Raw genomic sequence first — 24,981 nt, forward strand, 5'->3', positions numbered from 1 at the left:
GGCCTGCAACCCAGGCATGTACCCTGGCTGGGAATCGAACCTGCTACACTGGTTCACAGCCCGAGCTCAATCCACCGAGCTATGCCAGCCAGGGCTTAGTAGAGCAATTTTTATTCACACCTCCCTATGAACAGAGGTTATAAACAAAATAAAAAGTTATGTCACTAGGATTGGTCTATCAGTCATGCTGAAATAATATAAAATGTTACATACATTGCTTAAAAATCAGAAGACAATGATAAAAAAGAATTAGGCCAGTAATCTTACTGGGGAAGTAAAAACATTTCCAAGAAAGCTGATAGCTGTGCAAGAAAATATAGGTCATGCATTGCATACTCACCACATTAGTCTTATATAGAGACAATGGACACCAGAATGGATAATATTTTTCTTTCTTTTCTAAACAAAGATTTATTCAGATGCCTCTCGGTTTAAAAGAGCCTTTTTGTCTAAAATATTCCAATAACTATGTTTGCAAATGCTATATTTAATGAAGAGGTCAAATGGCATAATTTAGACCAAATTAATGGTTTGGGAACCTGAACTATCCTGTTTTTTTTTCTCTCTCTTTTTCCTGCCTCTCTTTTGATTGTATTTATCACCAAATAATTACAAAATGTTGGGTGGCCAAAAAGTTAATTTTTTCCCCCCATAAGATGGCTCTGGTAGCACTTAGTTGTCTTTAACTTCGTTCGGAACAATTTCGTTAGAATGTATTGTGACAGCTGTCATATCAGCATGCATTTAAAAAAACTTATCAAAAATTGGGGAATTTTTGTGTAGCCATTGTAATATAGAAGATGGAAGAAAATAAGCAACATTTTTGCCATATTATGCTTTTATTATTTCAAGAAAGGTAAAAACACAACTGAAACACACACAAAAATTGTGCAGTGTAGGAGAAGGTTCTGTGACTGATCAAATGTGTCAAAAATGATTTGCAAAGTTTCTTAGTACTACTAACATTTTGGCCAAATAATTCCTTGCTGTGGGGCTGTCTTATGCATTGGAAGATGTTTAGCAGCATCCCTGACCTCTACCCATGAGAGGCTAATAGCAGGAGATAGCCAACTTACTCAAAATATCCAAATCAAAATAATTACTAGTGGCCCTGGCTGGTGTAGCTCAGTGGATTGAGCACTGGCCTGCGAACCAAACGGTTGCCAGTGGGTTTAAAAGAGCCCCTGGGTTTTGATTCCCAGTCAGGGCACATGCCTAGGTTGCGGGCCAGGTCCCCAGTTGGGAACATGTGAGGGGAAACCACACTGATATTTCTCTCCCTCTCTTTCTCCTTCCCTTCTCCTCTCTCTAAACAAATAAATAACATCTTTTAAAAAATAACAATAATTACTGGTGAAAATGAAAAATGTGTCTTTTATTTTATGGAAAAAACTAAATGGACTTTTTGGCCAACCCAGTACATACCCATTATATATTATTTTCATCACACACACACACACACACACACAAACATATTTAGAGCTGCTTGGTTTATAAAGGAAATATTTTGAATTTTTTAATTGATCATTTCAATCAGCTGGCCCCTGATAAGCAAAATTTTCTCAAATACTTAAGCAAATCTAGTCAGTTAAACTTGCAGACTTTCTCAGATTCTTGTAAACATTTTACCACCAAATATAATTGAGTTTAGATCATCAAAGTCTTAAAATACATAAAGACATGTTACTGTTTGTACTATACTAAGTATAATCAATTTTTTTACTCAGAAGACACTTTAAGTTGCTATAGTGAGGCCTCATTCAGAAGCTCCACAATGTAAAAGGTGTAACAATGTGTCCTGGCCCGAGATACTCTGGAAGTTTGTATTATCTTGTTTCTGTTTTTTGTCCATGACAGCACGTGTGTATAATTTTTGTTTATCTTTTTTAAACTATAGGTTACAGTGCTTCTCAGTTTTAATATAAATAGTTGTTTTTGTTTCAAAATAAAAGCAAAATTAAATGGTCTTTTTTTTCCTAGATTGTTCATTTGCAAGCCACTCTAACAAATTTTAAGAATAGCCAAACTGTGGTAAGTTTTATTTTCAAACTCTACATCACTTTATCATGAAAGAACATGGGAAATTTTAAAGTTTTTTTTTTTAATATTGGGATTTTACAGTGTTTAAAAGCTATTACGAATTTTAAAAATTTTAAGAAAAATAAAGCTAGTCAATATTAAAATAGACTTAGATTTTCTAAGTTTAATTTGATCTTTGTCAGTACTTATTATAAATTATATTTTAAATTTTGTTTTGAGTAATTATTTAGAGGATATATTCTCAGCAGTGGGAATAGCAAATCAAAGGAATAAAAGTTTCATAACTGATAACCACTTCAAAACAAAGTAGTTTCAGTATTTTATATCAATTTAATAGTGGAAAGATGTATTTATTTGGCTATTAAGTAATTGAATACGATTCTAAATAAAATAAACAAATTTTACTTACCATGTTGATATTTTTACTTTATTGGTTTGTAGAATCCGAAACACCCTAGAAGAAGTGAAAAAAAATCCAATCACCATAAAGACTCCACAGCACACCCTCTTCGTTTGTCTGCCAGCGATGCTGAAGACAGTCTTCGCATGCACAGTACTGTGATTAACTTACTGACGTGGGTCGTGTTACTCAGCACGCCATCTTTAATTTACTGGTTTAAGAACCTTAGGTGTGTTTTATTTGTATAATTATATATGTGGTTCAAACAATAAATATCTATAAGTAGGAACTTGCTAGGTTCCAATGGTCCATAATACTACCTCGAGCACAGGAAGCAATATATCTCCTGAAATTTATTCTTAATATATCCACATTTCCTCCCTTACCATGAGAATATAAACCTTTGGGAAATAAACATCCCCAAAAAAGGATATGTCACCTTTAACCTTCTTTGATCTACACATGTGAAAATGTACTTTGCTTTATTGATTTAAGGTATTTCATAATGCTAGTACTTTATTTATTTTTCTTTTTAAATTTTATTTTACTTTTTTATTGTTGTTCAGTTACAGTGGTCCCCATTTTTCCCCCATTACTCTCCCTTGCCCTACCCACCCTGTTTATTTTTCAATTCATGATCAGTTTTATGTTTTCTTAAATTTAGAGGGAGATTAAAAAGTTTCCATTTAAAAATATTAGAAATGGTGAAAGGAATGGGTATTTTTTTTTTTAAGATTTTATTTTATTTTCAGACAGAGAGGAAGGGGGATGGAAAGTGAAGTAGAGAAACATCTGTGTGTGGTTGCCTCTCGCATGTTCCCCTCTGGGGACCTGGCCTGCAACCCAGGCATGTGCCCTGACTAGGAATCGAACCAGGAACCCTTTGGTTCATAGTCCGGTGTTCAATCCACTGAGTTACATCATCCAGGGCAGAAATGGGTACTTTTAGTATGTCCCATACATCTAAGCAAAATAAATGATCAGCTATCATAACACTGAAAACCATAATTTCCTTTCCTACCAGCTAAGCGGCCTAGGTCACATAAGAGTCTGAAATGCCCTCCAAATTGTTTCTAGAATATTTAGTTATTGATAAGTTGTTTCAAAAAATAGTCTATCTAAGTAATAATTGAACCTCTACTCAATATAGGTTACAAAAATCATACAAAACTTTTAGATTGTCTAAATGCCAGAAGTATTTAATTTTAAAATTGGCAAAACCAAAATAAGTGTGATAAATTAAGTCACAGGTGACCATATTTTAATATCCTTCCTATGCCCTTCATTTTAGTCAAGATCCAGATTTTTGTTAACATTTGGGGAGATTATTTAAGGAGTGCAAATTTATGATTCTGAAAGTCTGTAATTGTTTCCCTGTCAGTAAGTGCAAGAAATGAGAATTTGAATTTTAGAAAGATAAGGAACAGATTATTTTATATAAGCCTTTATTTTTTATCTTTTAAAAATAGAGCAGCCTTAATATATTTTAAATAATTTGTTTTATAAAATTTACATAGGAGCTTTTAGACATATACTTATAAAAAGGAAATGTTTTATAATCAATATTTTCATTTCCTTTAGTAGTTTCTGAACATAATTTTTCATATAAAACTTGGGTATATGCCCTGGCCAATGTGGCTTGGTTGATCGGCATGTGTCTCCTGTAAGTCAGAAGGTCGCGGGCTCGACTCTGGTGAGTGCACGTGCCTGGGTTTCGGGTTCAGTCCCCGGTCAGGGCACGTGCAAGAGGCAACCAACCGATCAGTGTTTGTTTCTCACAGTGATGCTTCCCTCCTCCTCTCCCTACCTTCTCTCTGTAAAGTCAGTGAGCATCTCCTCAGGTGAGGATAAAAAAAAAAACCCAAAAAACCAACTTGGGTATAAAGATGATTTAGAGCACATATTATTTATCAAAGATTTCATGCACTATTTAGAGCTTTCTTACATCTGTGTTGCTATTGGAATGTTTTGAAAATTATTGAATTTGATTCTGATACTTTAAAATGATCTGCTGTGCTTTGTTGATTTATGTTTTTCTTCTCTTTGATATAGGTACTACTTTAAACTTAATCCTGATCCATGTAAACCTTTGGCATTTATCCTTATTCCAACTATAGCAATTCTTGGAAATACTCACAATGTTTCAATAAAATCAAGGTATGCTTAATCTTTCTTTTTCTCATGTCTGTTCCTAGTCTTAATCACCCTTTTATGAATGAAGCATGCTCTTTCTTTATTCCTAATACATTGACTGTTCCTAAAGGGAAAGCTATAATATAATTATGGTATATATGCAAATATAGTTTATATGAAAATATATTATACTTGTTTTCTTAATTATGGGTTTTACTTATTAGGATATAATGTTTTTCCTTTAAAAAGTTAACCCTTAAAAGATATGATGTCTAAGATTTGCTTCCAGAGAATATAGGAAGTGGATAGGAATGTAGGTAAAGGAAGTTTGGCCGTGACTTGACAATTTTTGAAGTTGAGTGATGGGTACATGAGGTTGATGATACTGTTAGTCTGCTTAGGTATATGTTTAAACTTCTCCACAATAAAGCTTGACTTTTCATTGACTGGTTGTTTCCTCTCAGAGCCTTTTCCATCAATGCTGGCAGACATTTGCAGGTATTCTAGAATCAGGCCAGCCTGGGATTTAAGTCTTTGCTCTGCTATTTAATAGCTCTATATATGCCTTAGGCAAGTTTCTTAACCCCTCTTAATCACAATTTTTCTGTTTTCAAAGTAAAAGGTGATAGGCCTTCCTGGTAGTACAGATGCTTCTTGACTTATGATGAGGTTACATCATGATAAGCCCATCCTAAACTGGAAATACCATAATTCGAAAATGCACTTACTACTACCCTAGAGTTCTGGTTGCTGACCCTCACGATCGCATGGCTGACTGCGAGTGGCAGCTCCCTGCTGCTGCCCCGCATCGGGAGAAATTATTTCACCACATATTGCCAGCTGGAAAAAGATCAAATTTCAAAAGTTGAATTATAATTTCTACCGAATGCATGTTGCTTTTGCATCATCGACAAGTCAAAAAATCCTAAGTCTAACAGTCATAAGTTGGGGACCATCTGTATTTTTGCTTTAAAAATACTTAGTTTCTTGCCTTGTATTCTCCTGTTAGGAATTAAAGATGGTTCCTTTTTCATTTGGTTGAGGGTTTGTTTGTTTTTTCCCTTCCTAGTTTAAGTAAGGTTAAATATTTCTGTAGCTAAGTCTTAGTAAACTTTATTGATTATATTTGTTAGGATAGATTTCTAATGTTAGGTAGAATCACTGAATAAAAGCCCAACCAGTACTTTGCTGTTGTTAAAATTTTAAAGACTAAACAAAACTAGTTCTTTACTTACAGAAATATTTTTTCTAGCCAAAATATGGCTTGGATTGATCATTTTTAAAACTATGGACAGTTAAATTCATTATATGAAAAATGACTTCATCTAAAATCACTTAAAACAAAGTGATTTCTCAAAGCTGTGTGAATGATCAACATGTTTCATTTGTGCTCACACTGGACGTAATACATCTTTCTCTCTTTTTACAGTAAATGGTTGAGGACTGCTTCACAATTTCCACTCCCTCTGGCTATTGGTGTGATCGCCTTCGGGTCTACACAGTTATACAGGGTTCCGAGTTGTGTTTTCATTTCCCTTTTCCTCCATGCCTTATGTAACTTTATGTAGGGTTGGATCTAAGGGATGATGGTATTGATTTTGGCCCTTAGGGTCAGTAATGAGAGGGGTTGCACAGATCCGTCAGTGCAGACTACAAGATCCTTTGGAGAAGACACGTCTATTTTTACAACGTTGAAAATAGGAAATTAGTTTTGTAATGCTTGAAGAGAGTAGTTGAAGCATGGTTTTGTTTGGTGGTGTGGCATCTGTGTAATACTCATTTTTTAAAAAATTGGTCAAAGGACACTGTCTTTGAGGACTCCTCCACGTGTCAGCGAGTCTGCTTAGCTGGTCATGCGAGGGAGCTCCTCCCGAACACCTAGTAAACGTAAAGCATTTTTCGTAACCTCACCTCAACCTCACCTCAAGCATTCTGCTCATTTCATCAAACTTCCTTCTGCAAAGTGGGTTACTTTGTGTTTGCTACAGTACTTATTGAGAAGATAGTTTTCCAAAACTGACGAAATTCACAACCATGTGGTCTCTCACAAATGGAGTGGCCGCAAAGAGTGGCCCGTCCGTCCTCAGCAGCTGCGGCGAACCACATAGGTCTTTTGTTTTCTCCCATCTGTGAAAACACTACTTTTCTAAGGAGACATGTTTTCTTAGTAACCAATGTAACACCGATGGACAGAAATAATTCAAACTTCCAACTTCATGAAATTTTGAGGTTGCTTTACAAATGCAAACCTTAGCTTTATTCCTGGTGAATTTGAGGAGACTTATTACAGAGATCTGTTGTTAAATGTGAAGAAAATCCCCACTGATACTGACTTGCTGGGGTTGGAAGACGCCAGTTATTCTTTCTGTGCTGTTTCCTTACCAGTTTTACCGTTGACCCGTGGTTGCCGGAAGTGCCTCAGGTCCGGGCGGGTTATTAAAATAACTAAATTCCAGTGGTCAGGAAAAACTCCAGGTTTTCAGTTTTTGACTACTGTGGGGAAAAATTAGCACGATCAAGTACAGTACCACATTTGGTATATAAAATTATACTATTGATGGAGTAACAAACAAACTGTTGCCCCACTAATAGCATAAGTAGGAACAGTATACCTGAATAAATTGGAGGCTTTAGCCACTAGGTTTACCAGTGCAATCTTAATTTGCCAAGGTGATCACTGTTTGACAGGTAAGAGAATGATATTTCTATTTCACTTCAGATTTCAGCTCACTTTTAGCTACAAGAGTAGGAAGTAGGTAAGGGAGCTAGGTATCTTTGCCTTAAGAAAGGATAAACTCAGGCTGAGGTATATCTGGCTGATAGAGCCCTTCCTTTAGATGTATATGCTGTAAATACCTAAAACCTCTCAAGTCCTTAAGTCTCAGTAATTCCACTGTTGCACTTGTGAACTTGTGTCCTTCTTAGTATTAAAGTACCAAGTTCATCTTATCTGCCGTTGCATCTGGATTCCATTAACACCTCTCAGCTGTTACTGCCTATAGAGGGTTGTCCCCACATTGCAGCCGGTACAGGGTCACTCCACTTTTCTTCTCAGTTGTTCCTCAGGTCCTTGCTCTTTTGGCATCAAAGAGCGTCTTGCTGTTATTTCTGAGGCTTGTAAGTTTGATTCCATTGTTGTCTTTCCCAACTTCATGCCTATTGTTCAAAAGTCATATTTTCACTCACCAATTCCATTAAAGAGGAGTGGTAACCTCAGCGTTCATGGCAGACATACCAGGCTCTTATGTGAGAGAAGTAGCAAAAGGGATAGAATACAAAATGCTTGTGTGTTCAGTACCTGAAAGGAGAGAGAATGTATTAGATTATACCCCTGTCCCATGGTACACCACACACATGTTTCAGTAAGGACACATCTGCCAATGTGGAGCTGTACGTGTTCTCATAGGCAACTTCTGTACACATAGCATCTGTTATTTTCTTCATGGGTGCAATTGTACTTCAAGTTACAGATTAAATGTGTCACTTAACTATTTCTGAATTTGAACTTAGGTTTATACACAGAAAGAACTTTAGAAATACTCATTAATTTGAATCCTGTTGACAGCCGTAATCATTGTTTTGTGACCTGAAGTCTTCATGTTTAGTGAGTGCTGCTCATGAATGCAATGTAACTAACAAGCTTTAATTTCCCCTTTGTGAGTAGTAGTGCACATTAGCTTTTTAAAGCAGCAGGCAAGGCACACTCATTGTCACTAACATATCTCATGTGAGTGTAGTTATCAAGTTTTAAAGTCTTATTTATTCTAACAAAATACTTCATCTTAGAGCTGCAAAAAGGATTCTTATTAAACATTTTAGAAATGACAGTAGGTTGGGTCTTTAGCCATTGTATACATAAATATAGAGACATTTTTTAAACATTTCCACAGGGTCTTCCCCAAGCTTGATGCACTTTAAACCCAAATAACTACCAGAGAGCAGAAGGTAGGCTCTGAAGATGAGCGAATATGGATGTTTCTGTCACTCGAGTAAAGGAAAATGTTTTTATGTTTAAATTATGGATTGTTTCTGTCATGCTTACAACTTGTATTAGCCGGTAAAGCCGCACGGCTTTGACAGCGTTATTACTAAACACAGGATTGTTTATTGTGGTGGGGGTCTATCTAGTTCAACAAACTTCTGAGCTCTAATGTTACATTGTAATTTAGAACTTGCTGAGTTTTGAGTAACTGAGTAACTTGTTGCTTATAAAAATTACTCCTGGACCTTACGGTTGGTAACTGGATGAAACAGACTGGGCAGGAGAAACGCTAGCACTTCCAGTGTTTCTAAAGCTTCCTCCAGAGTTACGACTCTTACATAAGTTTACACCTGATAACACAGTGGACATCACTGAAGCCCTGTTTTCTGGATCTGTTTCGTGCCAGAAATTAAACAGGATCTGCTAAGTCTTTTCTTGTTTGTCACCAGAATGAAAATATTTAAAAGAGCAGCCCTAAAAAAACCACTTGTGCCTGATGAACATTGATTTTTTTTTTTTTTTAGTTTCTTCAATATACATTGATCATGTATCAGTCTTTTTTTATTTTGGTCAGATAAATTTAGATACATAATGGAAGCCTCTTCCTTGATTCAACTCCACTATGATGCCTACATGATTGTATAGTAAGGAAAAAGAAAGAAAGAATGCCAGCAGGCCTAGAAAATGTTTGTTGTTGATTATCGTGTCAGCCACGCAGACAGTGCACATTTCTGCCCCCCCCCCCCCCCCACACACACACCTGGGAGGCATATTGTCTGGTCTGTTCTTTACCTAGTTCCAATACTTCAGAATTTCCAGTTGTAGCATAGTTTATTTATTTCACCTCACTGCTCATTAGCACTTCTTATAGAAGGTGGCCAAGGGAAATAAAAAGAAGTAAAACTGTTTTCAGTTCAGTTCCTGACAGCTCTGGGAGAAATGGGGGAAGCACGAAGACTATGAGACAGACTAGGGCAGTTGATTCTCAAGCCCCCAGGCAATACCATTAGCCTATGTTTTCATCTCACACATTAGGTCTAAATTAGTGTAATATCTTGCTTTATTATAAGGTTTAGTGCAAAACTTTACAGTGTTGCATTTGCAATTTCAGTAAATTAAAATCAGGAAAAAATGTAAATGTGCTGTGCCCTTCTATGACCAGGCATTTGTGGATTACTTTTCATCATCAGCCTTCGTTTTCTCAGTATGTCGAAGGGAACAGGAAGCTTGTGAAGATGGTGTGGAGGGGGTCAGTTTGGAGACCATGGCACTCCCCAGGGTAAAGGAAGCAGCAGAAATATCTTTGTATTATGAAATTAGACCCTGACCGAAAACCTTGTTGCCACATAAGGTAAATAAATGTAGAATAAATGTAATTCTACAAAATAGTAAGATGATGGGGAGCTATTTTACCCCAGTCTTTTTGACTGGGGTAAATAAAGGACATTTCAGATTCTTTAATGAACTTTTATTTATTCTCTCCCAATAAGTTTAACAGCCTGAGGAAATAGAAAGCTATGAAGCTACTCACATTCTTTATTGTTAATACAGATGATAGGAAAGAAAAGCCAGGTCGGTAATCCAAATCCTATCTTGCGTACTTAAGTGCTCAAGAATTCACTTTCCTTGATAATGTATTCTGAATACAGAAGAATGACTTTTGTATATTAATAACTTAGTTTTAAGAATGGAATAAAATTTGGAAATAGAATAGACTACTGTCCATTAATAGTATAAATATTAGGATGGGCAAAAGTAGGTTTACAATAATTCACCTGGAAAGTAAATAATACAATAATAAATACACAGAAATAAACTGTGTCTCATGTACGCACAATGTAAACCTAGTTTTGCCTACCCTTGTGTTATAGCACACATGAATTGGTAACATGTCTTTCAAAAGCTAGATGATCTCAGCTACATTTTGATTACATTGTCCATAGCTGAAGTTTTTTAAAACAAGTATAGTATTTACTAAAAGTGTTTGGCATGTTATGCTTCCAAAAATGGCTGTTTTGAAATACCAAGTAACCAGTTACTTTGTGATGACTTTGTATAGAACTTGATGTATATGAGTCAGAATTATTCTGCACTGATTCTGTACATTGTAACTTTGAACACTTATGAGGAAAACTGTTGATGTATTTTGATTAGTTAAGTGTAAATTTGTTTGCATATTTGAATTCTAATCTTAGTTTAGGAAGTCTAAAGGTAGCCATTTTTGTAAGTTAATACGCTATTTTTTTTAATGTTATCTTGGTTTTTAGTATTTGTATAGTAGTAAGGTTACTAGTAAAAGATTTATACACAAAGCATAGAACTATTAACTGTTCAAAAGCCTAACTGATAGGCATGTTTTATATTTCATATTGCACTTGTTTTGTTTCATATTGGACTTTTTACATCTCTTTTTTAAGAAAAAAAGACACACTTGTTTTTTTTTTTAGCATAAACCTCTACATTGGAAAACATAACCATGTTCATATGGTTAGCAAAACACACATTGCCACCAAAGCTAAGCGGAAATGTGAAATACCTCCAGTCATCTGTGCCAATGAACTCTTCTTAGCATACTGGGATTAAAGCAAAAATAACTTTTCAGTATTTTCCATTTAGGACTTATACTAAATATGTAAATCCTCAAAACTTACATTCTGTACCCTAATTTTTCTTTGAAAGTATATAAAACTTGCAGCACAGTTATATTCTATTTCATCTGATTGCTGGAATGATGTTCTCTGATTTGGAGCAGGGGGGGCAAAAGTTAGTATACCCAATAATGATCTTTCAGTAAGTAGTTGAGGTAATCATTTGAAGTAGCCTTACTTTGGATTCATTCTGTGATGTGAACCTTTAAATCTGTCGCACGGACCGTCTCTAGTGCAGGCGTCTTGGTCCTGTAATGACAGTTTGTAGACTTTGCTTTCTCCATGTGCCCATCGGCCCTTCGCACTGTCACGTGCTCCACTGGGGAAAAGCGTCCACTGGAGCCTAATGCAGTGGAGTGAGGTAAACATTTTAAAATGCATATCTTAAAGGAAAATATTTAAAAAATCAAGGTGTTAATGCTAAAGTGTTAATGTTGGTGCAGTGTTGTACTCTTGAGAGAAAAGTAGAAGTATGATAGACTCAAAAACTGTGATTTTTACCTGGTTAAAATTATTTAATTTCTCCCCTATACAAATTCTCAAAGGGAATTTTAGTTTCTCATATTATAGTACTTCCCCTAATTTAATGTCACTTACCATTTCTCTGCTTCATAACGTCGGTGCAGAGGCAGCTGAGAAAGCCAAATATGAAAATATTTAGCATTGATTTAGTGACAGTTTATCCAATCATCTGGTGTGGACTCTGGATATTAGTAAAAAGATGATGTACAAGACCTAAAAATTAAGTGAACTTGGTTTTTTGGAATGAGTTTGTCCTTTGTGTTGAATAATTTTATCCTAAGTAGGTGATACCTGTATTTAACATAACCATGCTTCCTACATAATCAAATATATATTTATTTGAATATTGGTAGAAATAACCTTCTCTTCCGCTGTGAAGGAGAGAAAACTCCAATTTTTATTGTATATAAATTAGCAAATTGTATTGTGTACTTACATTTTTTAAAATACAAAAATGACTTAAATATATTATTTTAAAGTGGTTGTATTGCAGTTTTTTCAACTTATGACTAACTAAATGTAGCAATGTACCCACCCATGAGAAACCAGACCAAAATTGAATGCATATTATCACTGTGACCTTGAACTTATAGTCTTTTTGGGATAAAATAGACTGTGCCTTAAAATGATGAAGGAATGCCCTACAATTTTATAACTGTGTATTTTATTATTGGTGGTCTTCCCAACTTGGCCCCAACTCCTTTTTTTATTTTTTTGAGGTTGGTGAAGTAAACATTTTAAATAAAAGTATTTCCCTTAGTATTTGCAGAACTTTTGCTCTAGAGGCAGCTCTTAACTTTCAGAGTTCTCGTTTCAAATTAAAATTGACTTATACTTTATAGATACAGAAGTTTATGTATGGCAAAAGCTTATGAAAATACTTTTTAAGAAGATAGTGGTGGCACTTCTGTTCTGAATTTATTATACAAAGAAAGATTAATCTTAATCTTCAGTGTAATTTTTTGTCTTTTTAATAAATATCAAGACCAATTCTTCCCTAAGCCCTGGACTTTTTTCCCCTCAGATTATTGAGGTTTATATTTAGGTGTAAAATAAAGTAATTTTACTGACTAATGACTTTTCAGTAAACTAAAATTCATGTAGTATATTTTTAAATATTATTTCCCCCTTTTCTGTTTTTCTTCCCTAATTATTTTTAAGACTTGAGAGAACTGGCTCCAGTTTTGCTTGTTTCTCTAATGTAAAGACTTGCATTTTTACAATGCTTACTTAAAATTATGGATATAATTTCTATTGAAACAAATTATTGCATTCATAGGATGTTCATGGTCTCTGCTAAAAGAAGCCCAGATCTCTTGTAATTTGTTGTATTTTTGTATTTTAGTTTTGAATGTAAACATAACACATTTCTTTCTTCCCACTTTGTGTTCACTGCCTTCCCATAAAGACATAAATACAGGTTTCTCTAAAAGTATGCAGAAAGACAACAAGTCTTTCTTTACAGCATAGTCCAGCTGAGTTGGAAGCAGTGTGGGCGAGGGTATGTAATCAAATAATGGCTGTTAACCTGCATCAGTTTTTGTATTACAGTTAAAAGTTTATAGAAGATAAACTGTTATGCCGAGATAGTCTCAGTGTTCATTTATTTGCAAATTGATAATTTTGTTCTCATCTAGAAAATGCAGCGAATAGTAACAATATTTAAGTACAAAGAAAATTGTCCTATAGTATATACTGAAAAATATTGTCACCTTGCAGCTCTTTCATTTAAACATGCATGATCTTTTCCAGCTTTGTACAGTATATGGGGTACTAAGTATACTTATGTGTAATTTTCTGTGTATTTTTGGTATGGTGTATAATTAACATTATGACATTAACTGGTTGTAATTCACAAAATGCAGTTTATGGTACTCTGTAGAGTGTGGTGAATGTTTTTATCTGTGTTTTCAACATTATGGTGTGGGGTTTAACAGGTGAATATTTGCCCTAAGTCTCTGCTCAGGTATTAATGTGTAGCAATTTTTGGTGCTTTCTCTCCAACCTGTCATAATCTGGTATTCTGAATGTTCGACAATAAATCTGGTGAACAAGAACATTTGTGCAGAGATTGCTTACCACTTCACCTACACTCCGTAATACCATCTCTCTCTCTCTCACACACACACACACAACCTGAAAACTGATTATCTCCTGTCCAGCATTTCAGAAATTTGAATGCCTATGTGTGGGATTCGAAAAACATGATATATCACAGGTAAATATTGGCCACAAGGTAAACTTAGTATTTCCCACTTTGGTATTTTGTAGTTCCCCACATGCATTTGTATGGACATTTCGTGGTTCACATCCAGTTTTAAGGAATTACATAGTCATATTTCTGCCAGAGACCACACTCTCCGCTCTCCCTACACTAACTCAATATATTATATATTCCTGGGCACCCGTTTTTCCAAATTCCATGAGAACGGGAATGATTTAACATGGTTTGTAAAGATTTCCAGTTCCCCCAAAACTGCTGAATTTGACTGAAAGGAAGAGACCTGGGATTCTGCTTTAACAAGTGCCCCAGATAGTAAGTCTCCAACGTTGCTTCAGTCAATAAAACTTAACTTGGCAGGGTTCCTAGAAAGACTGTCCTTAGAATTACAAGGTGCCAGAAGAGACACTGCATAGTTTAAGAAGCCAGCATAGACGTAAACTTTATTAGAATGAATAAGAGGAGTGAAAAGAGGGATGGGGGGCTAGGACATCCTTTGAGGATGACTGGAAGTTATATGTTGACTGGAAGTTTTTTTTCCTAAACTGTGTTAACCAGGATCTCTCAATATGTGAACATATATGTATATTATGTACTAACATTATGTATATTTTAAATATAACCCCCAAAGTAAGATTTTAAAGATGGGAATTACACAGCTAGAAGCTTTAATATTTTACTTGAATACTTAAAGAATTATCTCAAACCAATAGCCAGAGGGGAGAGGGGAGGGGACAATTGGAGGAAGGGTTTTCAGGAACTACTATAAAGGACACATGGACAAAACCAAGGGGGAGAGTGGAAGCAAGGGAGGGAGGTGGGTTTGGCTGGGGTGAGGGGGAGTGGTGGGGGGTGGGGGAATGCAGACAACTGTAATTGAACAATAAAGTAATTTTTAAAAAAAAAGTCTTGAAGCCACCCCAGTATTATTGGCCACTTGAGTATACAGCATGAAAGCTTCATAGGCCTTTCCAAAAACCCTTTGTTTTTCTCCCTTTTTTCAATCCCCACTTCTTCCCTCCCTTCCCATAATACACATTTTTTTATTGCTGCATAGCAAATTACAAATTAACAGCTTCAAACAAGACCTCAAAGTCTGGGTACAGACCAACTGGGTTTCCTGCTCAGAATCACACTTTGGAAATCAAGGTGCCACCCAGGTCTACTGTCCTGAGACTCGTTTGGGCTGTTGTGGGCGAAGGTTCCTGTTTTCTTACTGGCTGTTGACCAGGGGGCTCTGCCCTTCGGGCCTCCCATGCTGTTCTTTGCTCTGTGGCCCTCCACAAAGTGGCTGTGTGCTCCTTCCAGACCAGCAGAATTCTCCCAGTTTGAATCTCTTAAAACTTACTTTGTCTCTGACCTTTTGACCCAGATTTAGAGGGCTCACATCAGTAGCTGAGATCCACTAAGATACTTTCCCTTTTGCTTAAGGTCAATCTTAATCACAGCTGCGAGACTCTTTTTGCCATGGGAGGTCACAGGCACGTTCCCATCGTACTCACAAGCTCAACCCACACTCCAGGGGCATGGATGGTACAAGGTGTGTACACTGGAGGGTGAGAGTCTTGGGGGCCATTCTAGAAGTCTGCTTGCCATGTATATCAGGGGTACACAGTCCTTTTAATATTTGCTGTATTACTGACATTTTATTCATAGTTTTAATTGAAAGAACTGCTAAATACAAAATGTTTCAGGGAAAGAAAAGCCCCTAAATTCTTTGATTGAATTTTTAAAAAAACACCTTACAGGGGAAGGAAACAATATCCCTTCCCTGGGTTGTTTGGCATGTGTGTGTGAACTTTATTCATTTAGAGATAGTTTTGTTGTGTCTTGTTGGTTTTGAATAGTCAGAACTTGGATATGGCTGAATTCAAGAAAAAATAGACCAGCTTGCCTTACCAAATGAGTGAAAGCATCTTACTATACTTAATAGATACAATTTTATATTGGGAATAGGTCAAGAATAATTACTCTAACTCAAAAATAGCTATATAAAGTCAAATTGAGCTTTTAAAAATGTTTCTAGTGATTTGCTTTTCTCTTGAATATGTTTAGAGGAAGTCACCTTTCATAGACTTTCTAGGTGAGCTTAAATCATATATTGTGCAAATAAAAGCTTCAGGATTTATAGAGCTATATGTTCACCTGAATATTCACACTGATAAATTAGCTCATCCTTCAGTATCAAATAGTTCTATAAGGTATGTTCATATTAACACATGCCAACAAAAAGGACTCATTCACCATGCTTTTTATGTTTACTATTTGTGCCATTCTTTATTTTGATTTTCATTTAAAATTATTTTTTATTTTTAATTTATTGGGATGACATTGGTTAATAAAGTTATATAAGTTTCAGGCATACAATTCTATAATATACATCATCTGTGTATTGTATTGTGTGTTCGCCACCCCAAGTCATCTCCCATCACCATTTGTCCCCCCTTTACCCACTTCTACCTCAACTCACCCTCCTTTCCCTCTAGCAATCACCATGTGTTTTTTTAGTTTTTCTTTGTTTAATCCCTTCACCTTTTTCACCCAGCCCCAAATCCCCCTCCCCTCTGACAGCTGTCTGTCTGTTCTCCGTATCCATGAGTCTGTTTCTATTTTGTATGTTAAACTATTTTGTTCATTAGATTCCACATATAAGTCAAATCACATGGTATGTGTCTTTTTCTGACTGGCTTATTTCACTCAGCATAATATTCTCCAGGTCCAGGGGTTGGGCAAAGCAGCACCTGACAGACTTGTTGGTCTCACATTTGCCTGCAGAGAAAATGGGCTTGGGAGGGGAGCAACTGGGAGCAAGACAGACTGTGCAACCCAGGGTTCCAGTGCAGGGAAAAGAAAGCCTCAAAAGCCCTGGCTATGAAGGCCAGTGGGGGATGTGGCAGCAAGAAAGACTCCCAGCCTCACAGGAGAGTGCATTAGAGAGAACCAAGGAGTCCTAGAACTTGCACAGACCCACCCAAAGTGACTGAAAGCCCACAGAGAACCCAGCAAGTGGCATTGTTTCCTCTCAGATCCCTCCCCCACATACAGCACCACAATGCAGTGATGTGAATTGCCCCGCCCTGCCTGGTGAATTTCTAAGGCTCTGCCCCTTACAAGAAACAGGTGTGCCAAGGAAAAACTATGACCCAAATGAAAGAACCCAAAGCTCCAAAAATAGTGCTTAGCAGTGAAGAGGTAGCCAACCTATCAGATGCACAGTTCAAAACACTGGTAATCAGGATGATCACAGAAATGGTTGAGTATGGTTGCAAAATAGAGGAAAAAGTGAAATGCGCAAACTATGCAACGTGAAATAAAGGCATACAGAGAACCAAGAGTAAAAGGAGGAAACTGGGACTCAAATCAATGATTTGGAGCAGAGGGAAGAAAGAAATTGAATTGAATCAACATTCAATCAGAACAAAATGAAGAAACAAGAATTTTTAAAAATGAGGGGAGGCTTAGGAACCTCGAGAACAACTTTAAATGTTCCAACATCTGAATGATAGGGGTGCCAGAAGGAGAAGAGGGAGAGCAAGAAATTGAAAACTTATTTGAACAAATAATAAAGGAGTACTTCCCCAATCTGGCAAAGGAAATAGACTTCCAGGAAGTCCATGAAGCTCAGAGAGTCCCAAAGAAGTTAGACCCAAGGAGGAACACACCAAGGCACATCAGAATTACATTAGCCAAGATTAAACAGGAGGGAATCAAAAGCAGCAAGAGATAAGGAGACAGTAACCTACAAAGAAATTCCCAGCAGACTGTCAGCTGATGTCTCAAAAGAGACCTTGCAGGCAAGAAGGGGCTGGAAAGAAGTATTCCAAGTCATGAATGTCATGTCATGACATGTCATGTTAGGCAAGGACCTAACATCCAAGATTACTCTATCCAGCAAAGCGTTTATTTAGAATGGAAGGGCAGATAAAGTGCTTCTCAGATAAGGTCAAGTTAAAGGAGTTCATTATCACCAAGCCCTTATTTTATGAAATGTTAAAGGGACTTATCTAAGAAAAAGAAGATTAAAAAAATGTGTAGTAAAATGACAGCAAACTCACAATTATTAACAACCACACCTAAAACAAAAACAAAAACAAACTAAGCAAACAACTAGAACAGGAACAGAACCACAGAAATGGAGATCACATGGAGGACTAGCAACAGAGGAGTGGAAGGAGGAGAGAGGGGGAAAAGGCACAGAGAATAAGTAGCATGGATGATAGGTAGAAAATAGATGGGGGTGGGGCAAGAATAGTATGGGGAATGTAGAAACTAAAGAATTTGACACATGGACATGAACTAAAGGGGGGGAATGTGGGCGGGAGAGGGTGTGCAGGGTGGAAGGGAATGAAGGGGGGAAATGGGACAACTGTAATAGCATAATCAACAAAATATATTTAAAAATATGAACAGTAAAATGACAAATTCACACCTATCAACAACTAAACTTAAACAAGGAAAAAAAACCAACCAGAACAGGAATGGAATCACAGAAATGGGGATCACATTGAGAGTAATCAGTGGGGAAAAGAAGAGAAGTGGGGAGAATGGGGGGAAAGGTAGAGGGAATAAGAAGCATAAATGGTAGGCAGAAAATAGGAGGATGTTAAGAATAGTATAGGAAATGGAGAAACCAAAGGACTTACATGAACCACCCATGGACATAAACTAAGAGGTGGGGGAATGCTGGTGGGAGGGGGGTGCAGGGCAGAGGGGAATAAAGGGGAGAAAAAAAATAGGAGAACTATAATAACATAATCAATGAAATATACTTTAATTTTAAAAAATACTCTCCAGGACCATTCATGCTGTTGCAAAAGGTAAGGTTTCCTCTTTTTTTATGGCTAGGTAGCATTCCACTGTGTAAATGTACCACAGCTTTTTATCCACTCATCTACTGATGGACACTCGGTCTGCTTCCAGATCTTGGCTATTGTAAATAACACTGCTGTGAACATAGGGGTACATACATTGTTTGGAAATAATGTTTCAGGTTCAGATATATTCCTAGAAGGGGAACGGTTGGATCATAAGACAGTTCCATTTTTAATTCTTTGAGGTAACTCCATACTGCTTCCCTCAGTGGCTGCAGCAGTCTGCATTCCCACCAACAGTGCACTAGGGTGCCCTTCTCTCCACATTCTTGTCAGCACTTGTTGTTTGTTGAGGACAGCCATTCTGACAGAGGTACACGTTCCTAATTTGAAATGCAACTCTGTACTTGGTTTTTCTAAAAATGGTCAACCTCCCTGGCCAGATGGCTCAGATGGCTGGAGCCTCATCCCGTACACCAAAAGGTTGAGGGTTCCATCCCTGGTCAGGGCATATACCTGGGTTATGGGTTTGCTCCCCGGTTGGGGTACACACAGGAGACAACCGATTGATGTTTCTCTCTCAAATCAACCTCCCTCTCTCTCTCTCTCTCAAATCAATAAACAATCCTTGGGTGAGGATTTAAAGGAAAATACCAGACCATATACCACCACCAATACCATACTGTGGGGTTGGTACCGACTGCCTTGTCACCCATCCTGCCTCCTTTCAGCAGCCACTCACTAGCTACCTGCTGCACCGGAACCCGGGGCCAGACACACCCACATTTAGTTTCTCGTCTTGTTCTCCATAAAAACCCACTGGGAGGTTCTTATCTTCATATTACAAGAAAGAAAACAGTCTCAGAGAAATTAAGCAATTTGTCTTTAGTAGAATTCAAACCATATTGTATAAGAAATAGAATTCTTTCACTAAATACCTGTAATATGTAATAATCAATATTAGTTCACTTTGCATCAAAGTCTTCTCTGATCATTTTCCTCTTGCCTTGAAGAAAATATTCCTAATGATCTGCCCATGGCCTTCCTTCTTCCCCCCGTACTTTCCCTTAGAGATTTTATCTAACTCTGTGACTTCGATTTTATATTCTTTTGCTTCGCAGTCCGGCATTCAACCCACTGAGCCACACCAGCCAGAACACAATTTTATATTCTTGATGGATGATTCACCACACCAGGCAGACTTGCTCCCCCAGCTCCATATCTAAGTATCTCTGAATCGGGGGCAATACATTTAGCCTCCCTGAGATTGTATCCTCACCCATAGATTATGGCTAGTAACATTAATTCACAAACCTGGGGTGAGGATTAAATGAAAGAACAGACCAAATGCACCCAACACATAGTAGGTGCTCAAGAAATGATGGGTGCTTTCTTCTTAACTCACCAATGTCTAGTTTTCTCCAAACTAGACAAACTTAGTTTCAACACACTGTTGAAATTTAATTTTATAATTTCTCTCCCTAAGTAACAACTCTTTTTAGTTTCCAAATTTCTATTAAATCCTCTTAATTACCCAAGTTAAAAACCCATTCATTTTGATAATTTCTCCCTTGCCTACTACATTCGATTAGTTATTAAGCCCTAAAGAATCTAGCACTTCAAGGTAATCTTTGCATTGGCTCACTCCTTTCAGCACCCCACCCCCAGTCCAATCCCGTCCCGACTCATCACGTCCAATTTCTCAACCCTATCGTTTTTCTATGATTGCATTTATTCAGCAAGAGGATGCTGTAGGTAATTTTTCTTTTTTCCCATGAAACACATGCAATCCTATAGCTCTATTTTGAGAGAGTATTATGAAAAACCATGCCACTATTTAAAACTTGCCAAGATTCTTGAGGTTCTCAGAAGAAATAGAAGGTGTAGGTCATAGGGAGCAATTTTGTCCCTTGCAATAGAATTCTCTGTTCCAAAAAAATCCTGTTAATTTCAAAAGCTGATCTCTCCAACAGAGCATTCTATTAAGTGGGATCATCGTCATCACATTCCCAGCTGCCGTGTATGATACACCTTCTCTTAAGAGTGAGAAAGGAGAAAGCCACTTTGCTGTTTGGAAGTGCCTTGTGTATTTTATAAAATCCCCATAAGATGGTCAGTGGCTGCTATATTTATAAGACAAATTGTTCATCACTGATCAAGTCTGAAGATGTGATTCTGAAGGGTATTTGTGCTGTGGTTGAAAATGGAATCATTATTTTTGAACTCCCCTTGCTCACGTCAATGACTCCATCTGCAGCCAATCCACTGGTTATAAGGAGCCACACATCCCTCTATGGACTGCAGGCAGGGTAACCAAGCAGGGCCAGCCCCAGCCAAACTCCTGGTAAGCTTTATTAGCTCCTTCGATGTGTTTTGCTTCCATTTCACACCTTGGGTTGGGAGACACCCTTTACTTACACTGGTGTGGCGTGCGTTTGTCTAAGACATGTGTGTACAGTGTGCTCCTCAGTTTGGGGTGTTTCTTTTTCTTCTTTTTTTTTCTGAGACTGCTCTCTTTTTTCAACATTTAGTATTACTTTATATTAACTTTAGGCATACGGCATAGCAGTTAGACAGTTACATAATTTAGAAAGTGGTCCCCCTGATAATTGAAGCACCCACCTGGCACCATACAGAGTTATTACAATATCATTGTTGAGACTGCTGTCTTATTGAATTACTTACTGAGTAATTTAAGATTGATTTTGAGTGGTTTTGTTTAAGAATTTTACTTTCTTTGGGGATAACAGTGCATTTTGAAGGTATACTCAGATTTGGTAAGTTGTATTCATAATTACTTTGCTTATTGTATAATGCTGTCATTATCATGGGCTCCTTTAAGCTAGTCAACTGGATTTTGGAGGTCTTATTTGCAAATGAATCTGGAAAAAAACAAGGCTGCAAAATTCAGGTGAACCAAAATACTATTTCTTCTTCCTTGTCTCCCTTTAAGAGTATTTCCTCTTTTCTATTCTACGCTTTCCTCTCCTTCCCCCTTCCTCTCCTCCCCTCCCCCTCTCCTCCCCTCCCCTCCCCCTCTCCCTCCCTCTTCTGTTCTCCCTGTCTCCCTCAGCTGTGACTATTGCCACTGCCCTCATCCATCCTTTCAGTCAGCTTCATTCCACCATGCCCAAACCATTCCTGCTGCTGTGTGTGGCCCTGGAGCTACTCGGGCCTATCCATGGAGACACACTGAGAAACAAAGAGCAGTGGAAGCCACTCAAGAACCCCAGAAACCGAGGTCTGGTGAGAACCTCCACTGGGACACGCTGGGCTGCGGGTGTGATCGATGCCTGGAGGGATTCTGTGCGCACTGCATCTGCTAAGGCACCGTGAAGAGATGGCTCCCAAGGGCAGAGAAGATGCCCCAGCGGGACCAGGCCAGAGTTTCGCTAGCCTTGTAGCTGGCATCCTGTGGTTCCTCTGGTCAATTTACATTTGCCTCTGTAAGGAGAAACAAGTTTATATTTGGAAATGATCATACACACAGAGCACATTACATTTGTAAATGATCTTTTATATACGTTGATGTGAAATATAACAATATGGGATTAAAACAATCAAATAGCCCTTTGCACAGCTGCTGTCCATTTATTCATTTGCCAAAGGAAAGCTGAAAAGTCCATTCTGAATAAAAACTATTTCAGCAGACGGCAACTGGGGTCCTATTTTCAGTCAGAGAGGAGGTGCCAAGCTCTGATCACTGTGGAGTTCAACTTAATCTCTGCCACGGTGTCCAGACATGGTTTACAGCAAATCTCTGAGGGGTGCTGTGAAATAAGCGGTGTTTCTCTCTCAGTTCCGTCAAGAACAGTGAATGATCTCTCGTGGGGTCGAAATGTCAGAATGGAGGCAGCATGGAGAACAGGGGAGGTGGGGGTTGGGGAGTAGCCAAAATTGTACTTCTCTTTCTGAGTTTTCCACTTCCAGCCTGTTAGATAAGCCCTAAATGTAAGGGGAAAAAATATTCATCTTTGAGTATTTTGGGTATTTAATTTATATATGGCAATTTAACATTTTCTTTCTCTCTTTAGTTTTTTAGAACCCTTCAGAAATATCTTAAGGGAAGAGGTCTTGATCTCGAGAGGTTTGCAAGTACTTTGTCCCTGAACGAAGAAGCCAGACCTCTCTCTTTACAGTCAGACCTCGTCGCCTCTGCACTTGCCGATTACGAAGAGCAGAAAACTCCTTTCCCAATTCCCTCGATGGCTGAATGTGTCTTCTGAGAGCAGGTACACAGTGTCCCTTTCCTCTCCTACATGCGGCTCAGTCATGAAGAGATTCTGAACGTATTCTTCAGGAAATAATTTTATTTTCTCATAGAAGTAAGTGCTTACTTTAGAAGAAACTCATCACTGGTAATATTTGGATTTGGTGCAGGTACTTCATGTCTGGTTTTAAAAAGAAATGATAATTATGTCCTGACCAGTGTGGCTCAGTTGGTTGGGCATCATCCCCCAAAGCAAAAGTTTGCCAATTCAATTCCTGGTCAGGGCACGTGCCTGGGTTGTGGGTTTGGTCCCCCACTGGGGCCCATATGAGAGGCAACCAATTAATGTTTCTCTCTCATATCAATGTTTTTCTTCCTCTTTTTCTCCCTCCCTCCCCCTCTCTCTAAAGATAGATAAAATCTTAAAAAAAAAAAAGAAATGACAGTTATGACTTTTTAGGCATAGTTTTCTGGGAAAAGATATATTAAAACAGAATTATCATTCTTAATAGAATTATTACATTTAATAGAATACCACACTTTTACCTATATCTTTTTTTCAGACCATGTCATGTAGCTAAGTTGTGTGAAAAATTGTATATAAAGAAATATGTCAAATTGTGTACTTGGATTAAATAGAAAGTAAAGTTAAAAGAATGGTTCTTTTTAGAAAAAAAGTAATAAGTATGTATTTGAACTTGAACTGCCTCACCTAGAAAAAAAAAAAGGAAAATATTAAAGATGGATTTTTCTCATAGGAAAAAAAAGCTAGAAATTTATTTAAGGTTTGAATTCTATTGTTCATATTACTTTAGCATTCCTACAAAATAAATACCGGCCACTTTTTAAAAAATACAGTATGGTGCATTCTGAGAAAATACATTACAATTCTAGTCTATTAGCTTTTTGTTCAGAATAATGAGGAGAACTGAATCATAATTAAAATCCATTCCTATTCTTCCACAGGGGTAGGAATGCTATTGTGAGGAGGATACCGTGATTGCTCTATATTGTACATGTGAAAGGATTTTGATTAGCAGTTCTTTTAAATGAAGTAATTAAAAAAAATAGTGATGGGGTTAAGAGGTGGAGCAATAGAGCAAAAAAGAAAAAGGACTCACAGACGTGGACAACAGTGTGGTGACTACAGGGGGGAGGTGGGTATAAGGGGGATAAATAGTAATGGGAAAAATGTAATTTAAAAAGTGAAAAAAATAATGTTATTCTAAAGAGAAGACGCAACTTGCCACGTGGCAGATGCACTTGACAACTCTCCTACATGACAAAATAAAATAAAACCAACAGATGTTAATGAAGCCTTAATTGTTTTTCATACTTAGGCCCTAGGCCTAAGGGCCACAGTACCTACTTGCGTGCAGGACAGTATTGCGTGCAGGTTGCTGGTAAGCCCGAGTTTCTCCATTTGTGAATCGCAGACACTCATCTCACAGAAAGTGTCAGAGAGTGTATCAAATATGTACTTTCAGGGGAGTGGGGAACAAGGTAATAATTAAATATTTATAAATATTTTCTCTATAATTTGATAATGATAAGCTCTCCTTTCCTAAGATCTCCATTAGAAAACAAAAACAAAGAGCGTTTTCGCCAAAACGTGTTGGTCTTCGAGTCTTTCTGTTCATCGTATGGTCTTCAGTTTCTGTTTCATTAGAGCCTCCTCTTGTCCTTTCAGGTGGCGGGCTGTGGGGACACTACAGATGAAGCCTCTCGTTAGAGAAATTCAATCACGGCCATTGCTAAACACCCCCCCCCTTGTCAATTTTTTAATGCTTCTATTCCAAATTTACATATAAATAGCTTGACTTCGGGACATAAGCAACTTATGTGCATTTTTTTGGTGTTCTTTCCACTCTATAACTGTAAGTATCAGTTTAGAACACTGCATGTATTTGCAAGAGTTACAAAAACATCATAAAGTCAAGAGAAATTACATTTCCTTTATACATATATATTACTTTTTATCAATCAATACTTTCATTTGGAAAAGATATTGCTC

General features: G+C 37.3%; 2 protein-coding genes across 3 annotated transcripts in view; both read left to right on the top strand.

Annotated features, from left to right (window-relative positions):
- PGAP1 (post-GPI attachment to proteins inositol deacylase 1) overlaps nt 1-13,782 on the top strand; it is a 79,707-nt gene extending 65,925 nt beyond the window's left edge. For both annotated transcript variants that reach the window (XM_036023147.1, XM_028509377.2), the window contains 4 exons: nt 1,981-2,031; nt 2,482-2,669; nt 4,493-4,597; nt 6,003-13,782. In XM_036023147.1, the coding sequence (XP_035879040.1) occupies nt 1,981-2,031; nt 2,482-2,669; nt 4,493-4,597; nt 6,003-6,141 (483 nt within the window). In that variant the 3' untranslated portion in view covers nt 6,142-13,782. The remainder of the gene's footprint in view (nt 1-1,980; nt 2,032-2,481; nt 2,670-4,492; nt 4,598-6,002) is intronic.
- An 8,055-nt stretch (nt 13,783-21,837) lies between these two features.
- Nucleotides 21,838-22,985, top strand: C4H2orf66 (chromosome 4 C2orf66 homolog). The gene is made up of 2 exons (XM_028510111.2): nt 21,838-22,003; nt 22,792-22,985. The coding sequence occupies exons 1-2, from the start codon at nt 21,884-21,886 to the stop codon at nt 22,981-22,983; spliced, it is 312 nt and encodes a 103-aa protein (XP_028365912.2). The 5' UTR covers nt 21,838-21,883; the 3' UTR covers nt 22,984-22,985.
- The last annotated feature ends 1,996 nt before the right edge of the window (nt 22,986-24,981 follow it).

This window comes from Phyllostomus discolor, chromosome 4 (assembly GCF_004126475.2).
Source record: "Phyllostomus discolor isolate MPI-MPIP mPhyDis1 chromosome 4, mPhyDis1.pri.v3, whole genome shotgun sequence".
Taxonomy (NCBI): Eukaryota; Metazoa; Chordata; class Mammalia; order Chiroptera; family Phyllostomidae; genus Phyllostomus; species Phyllostomus discolor.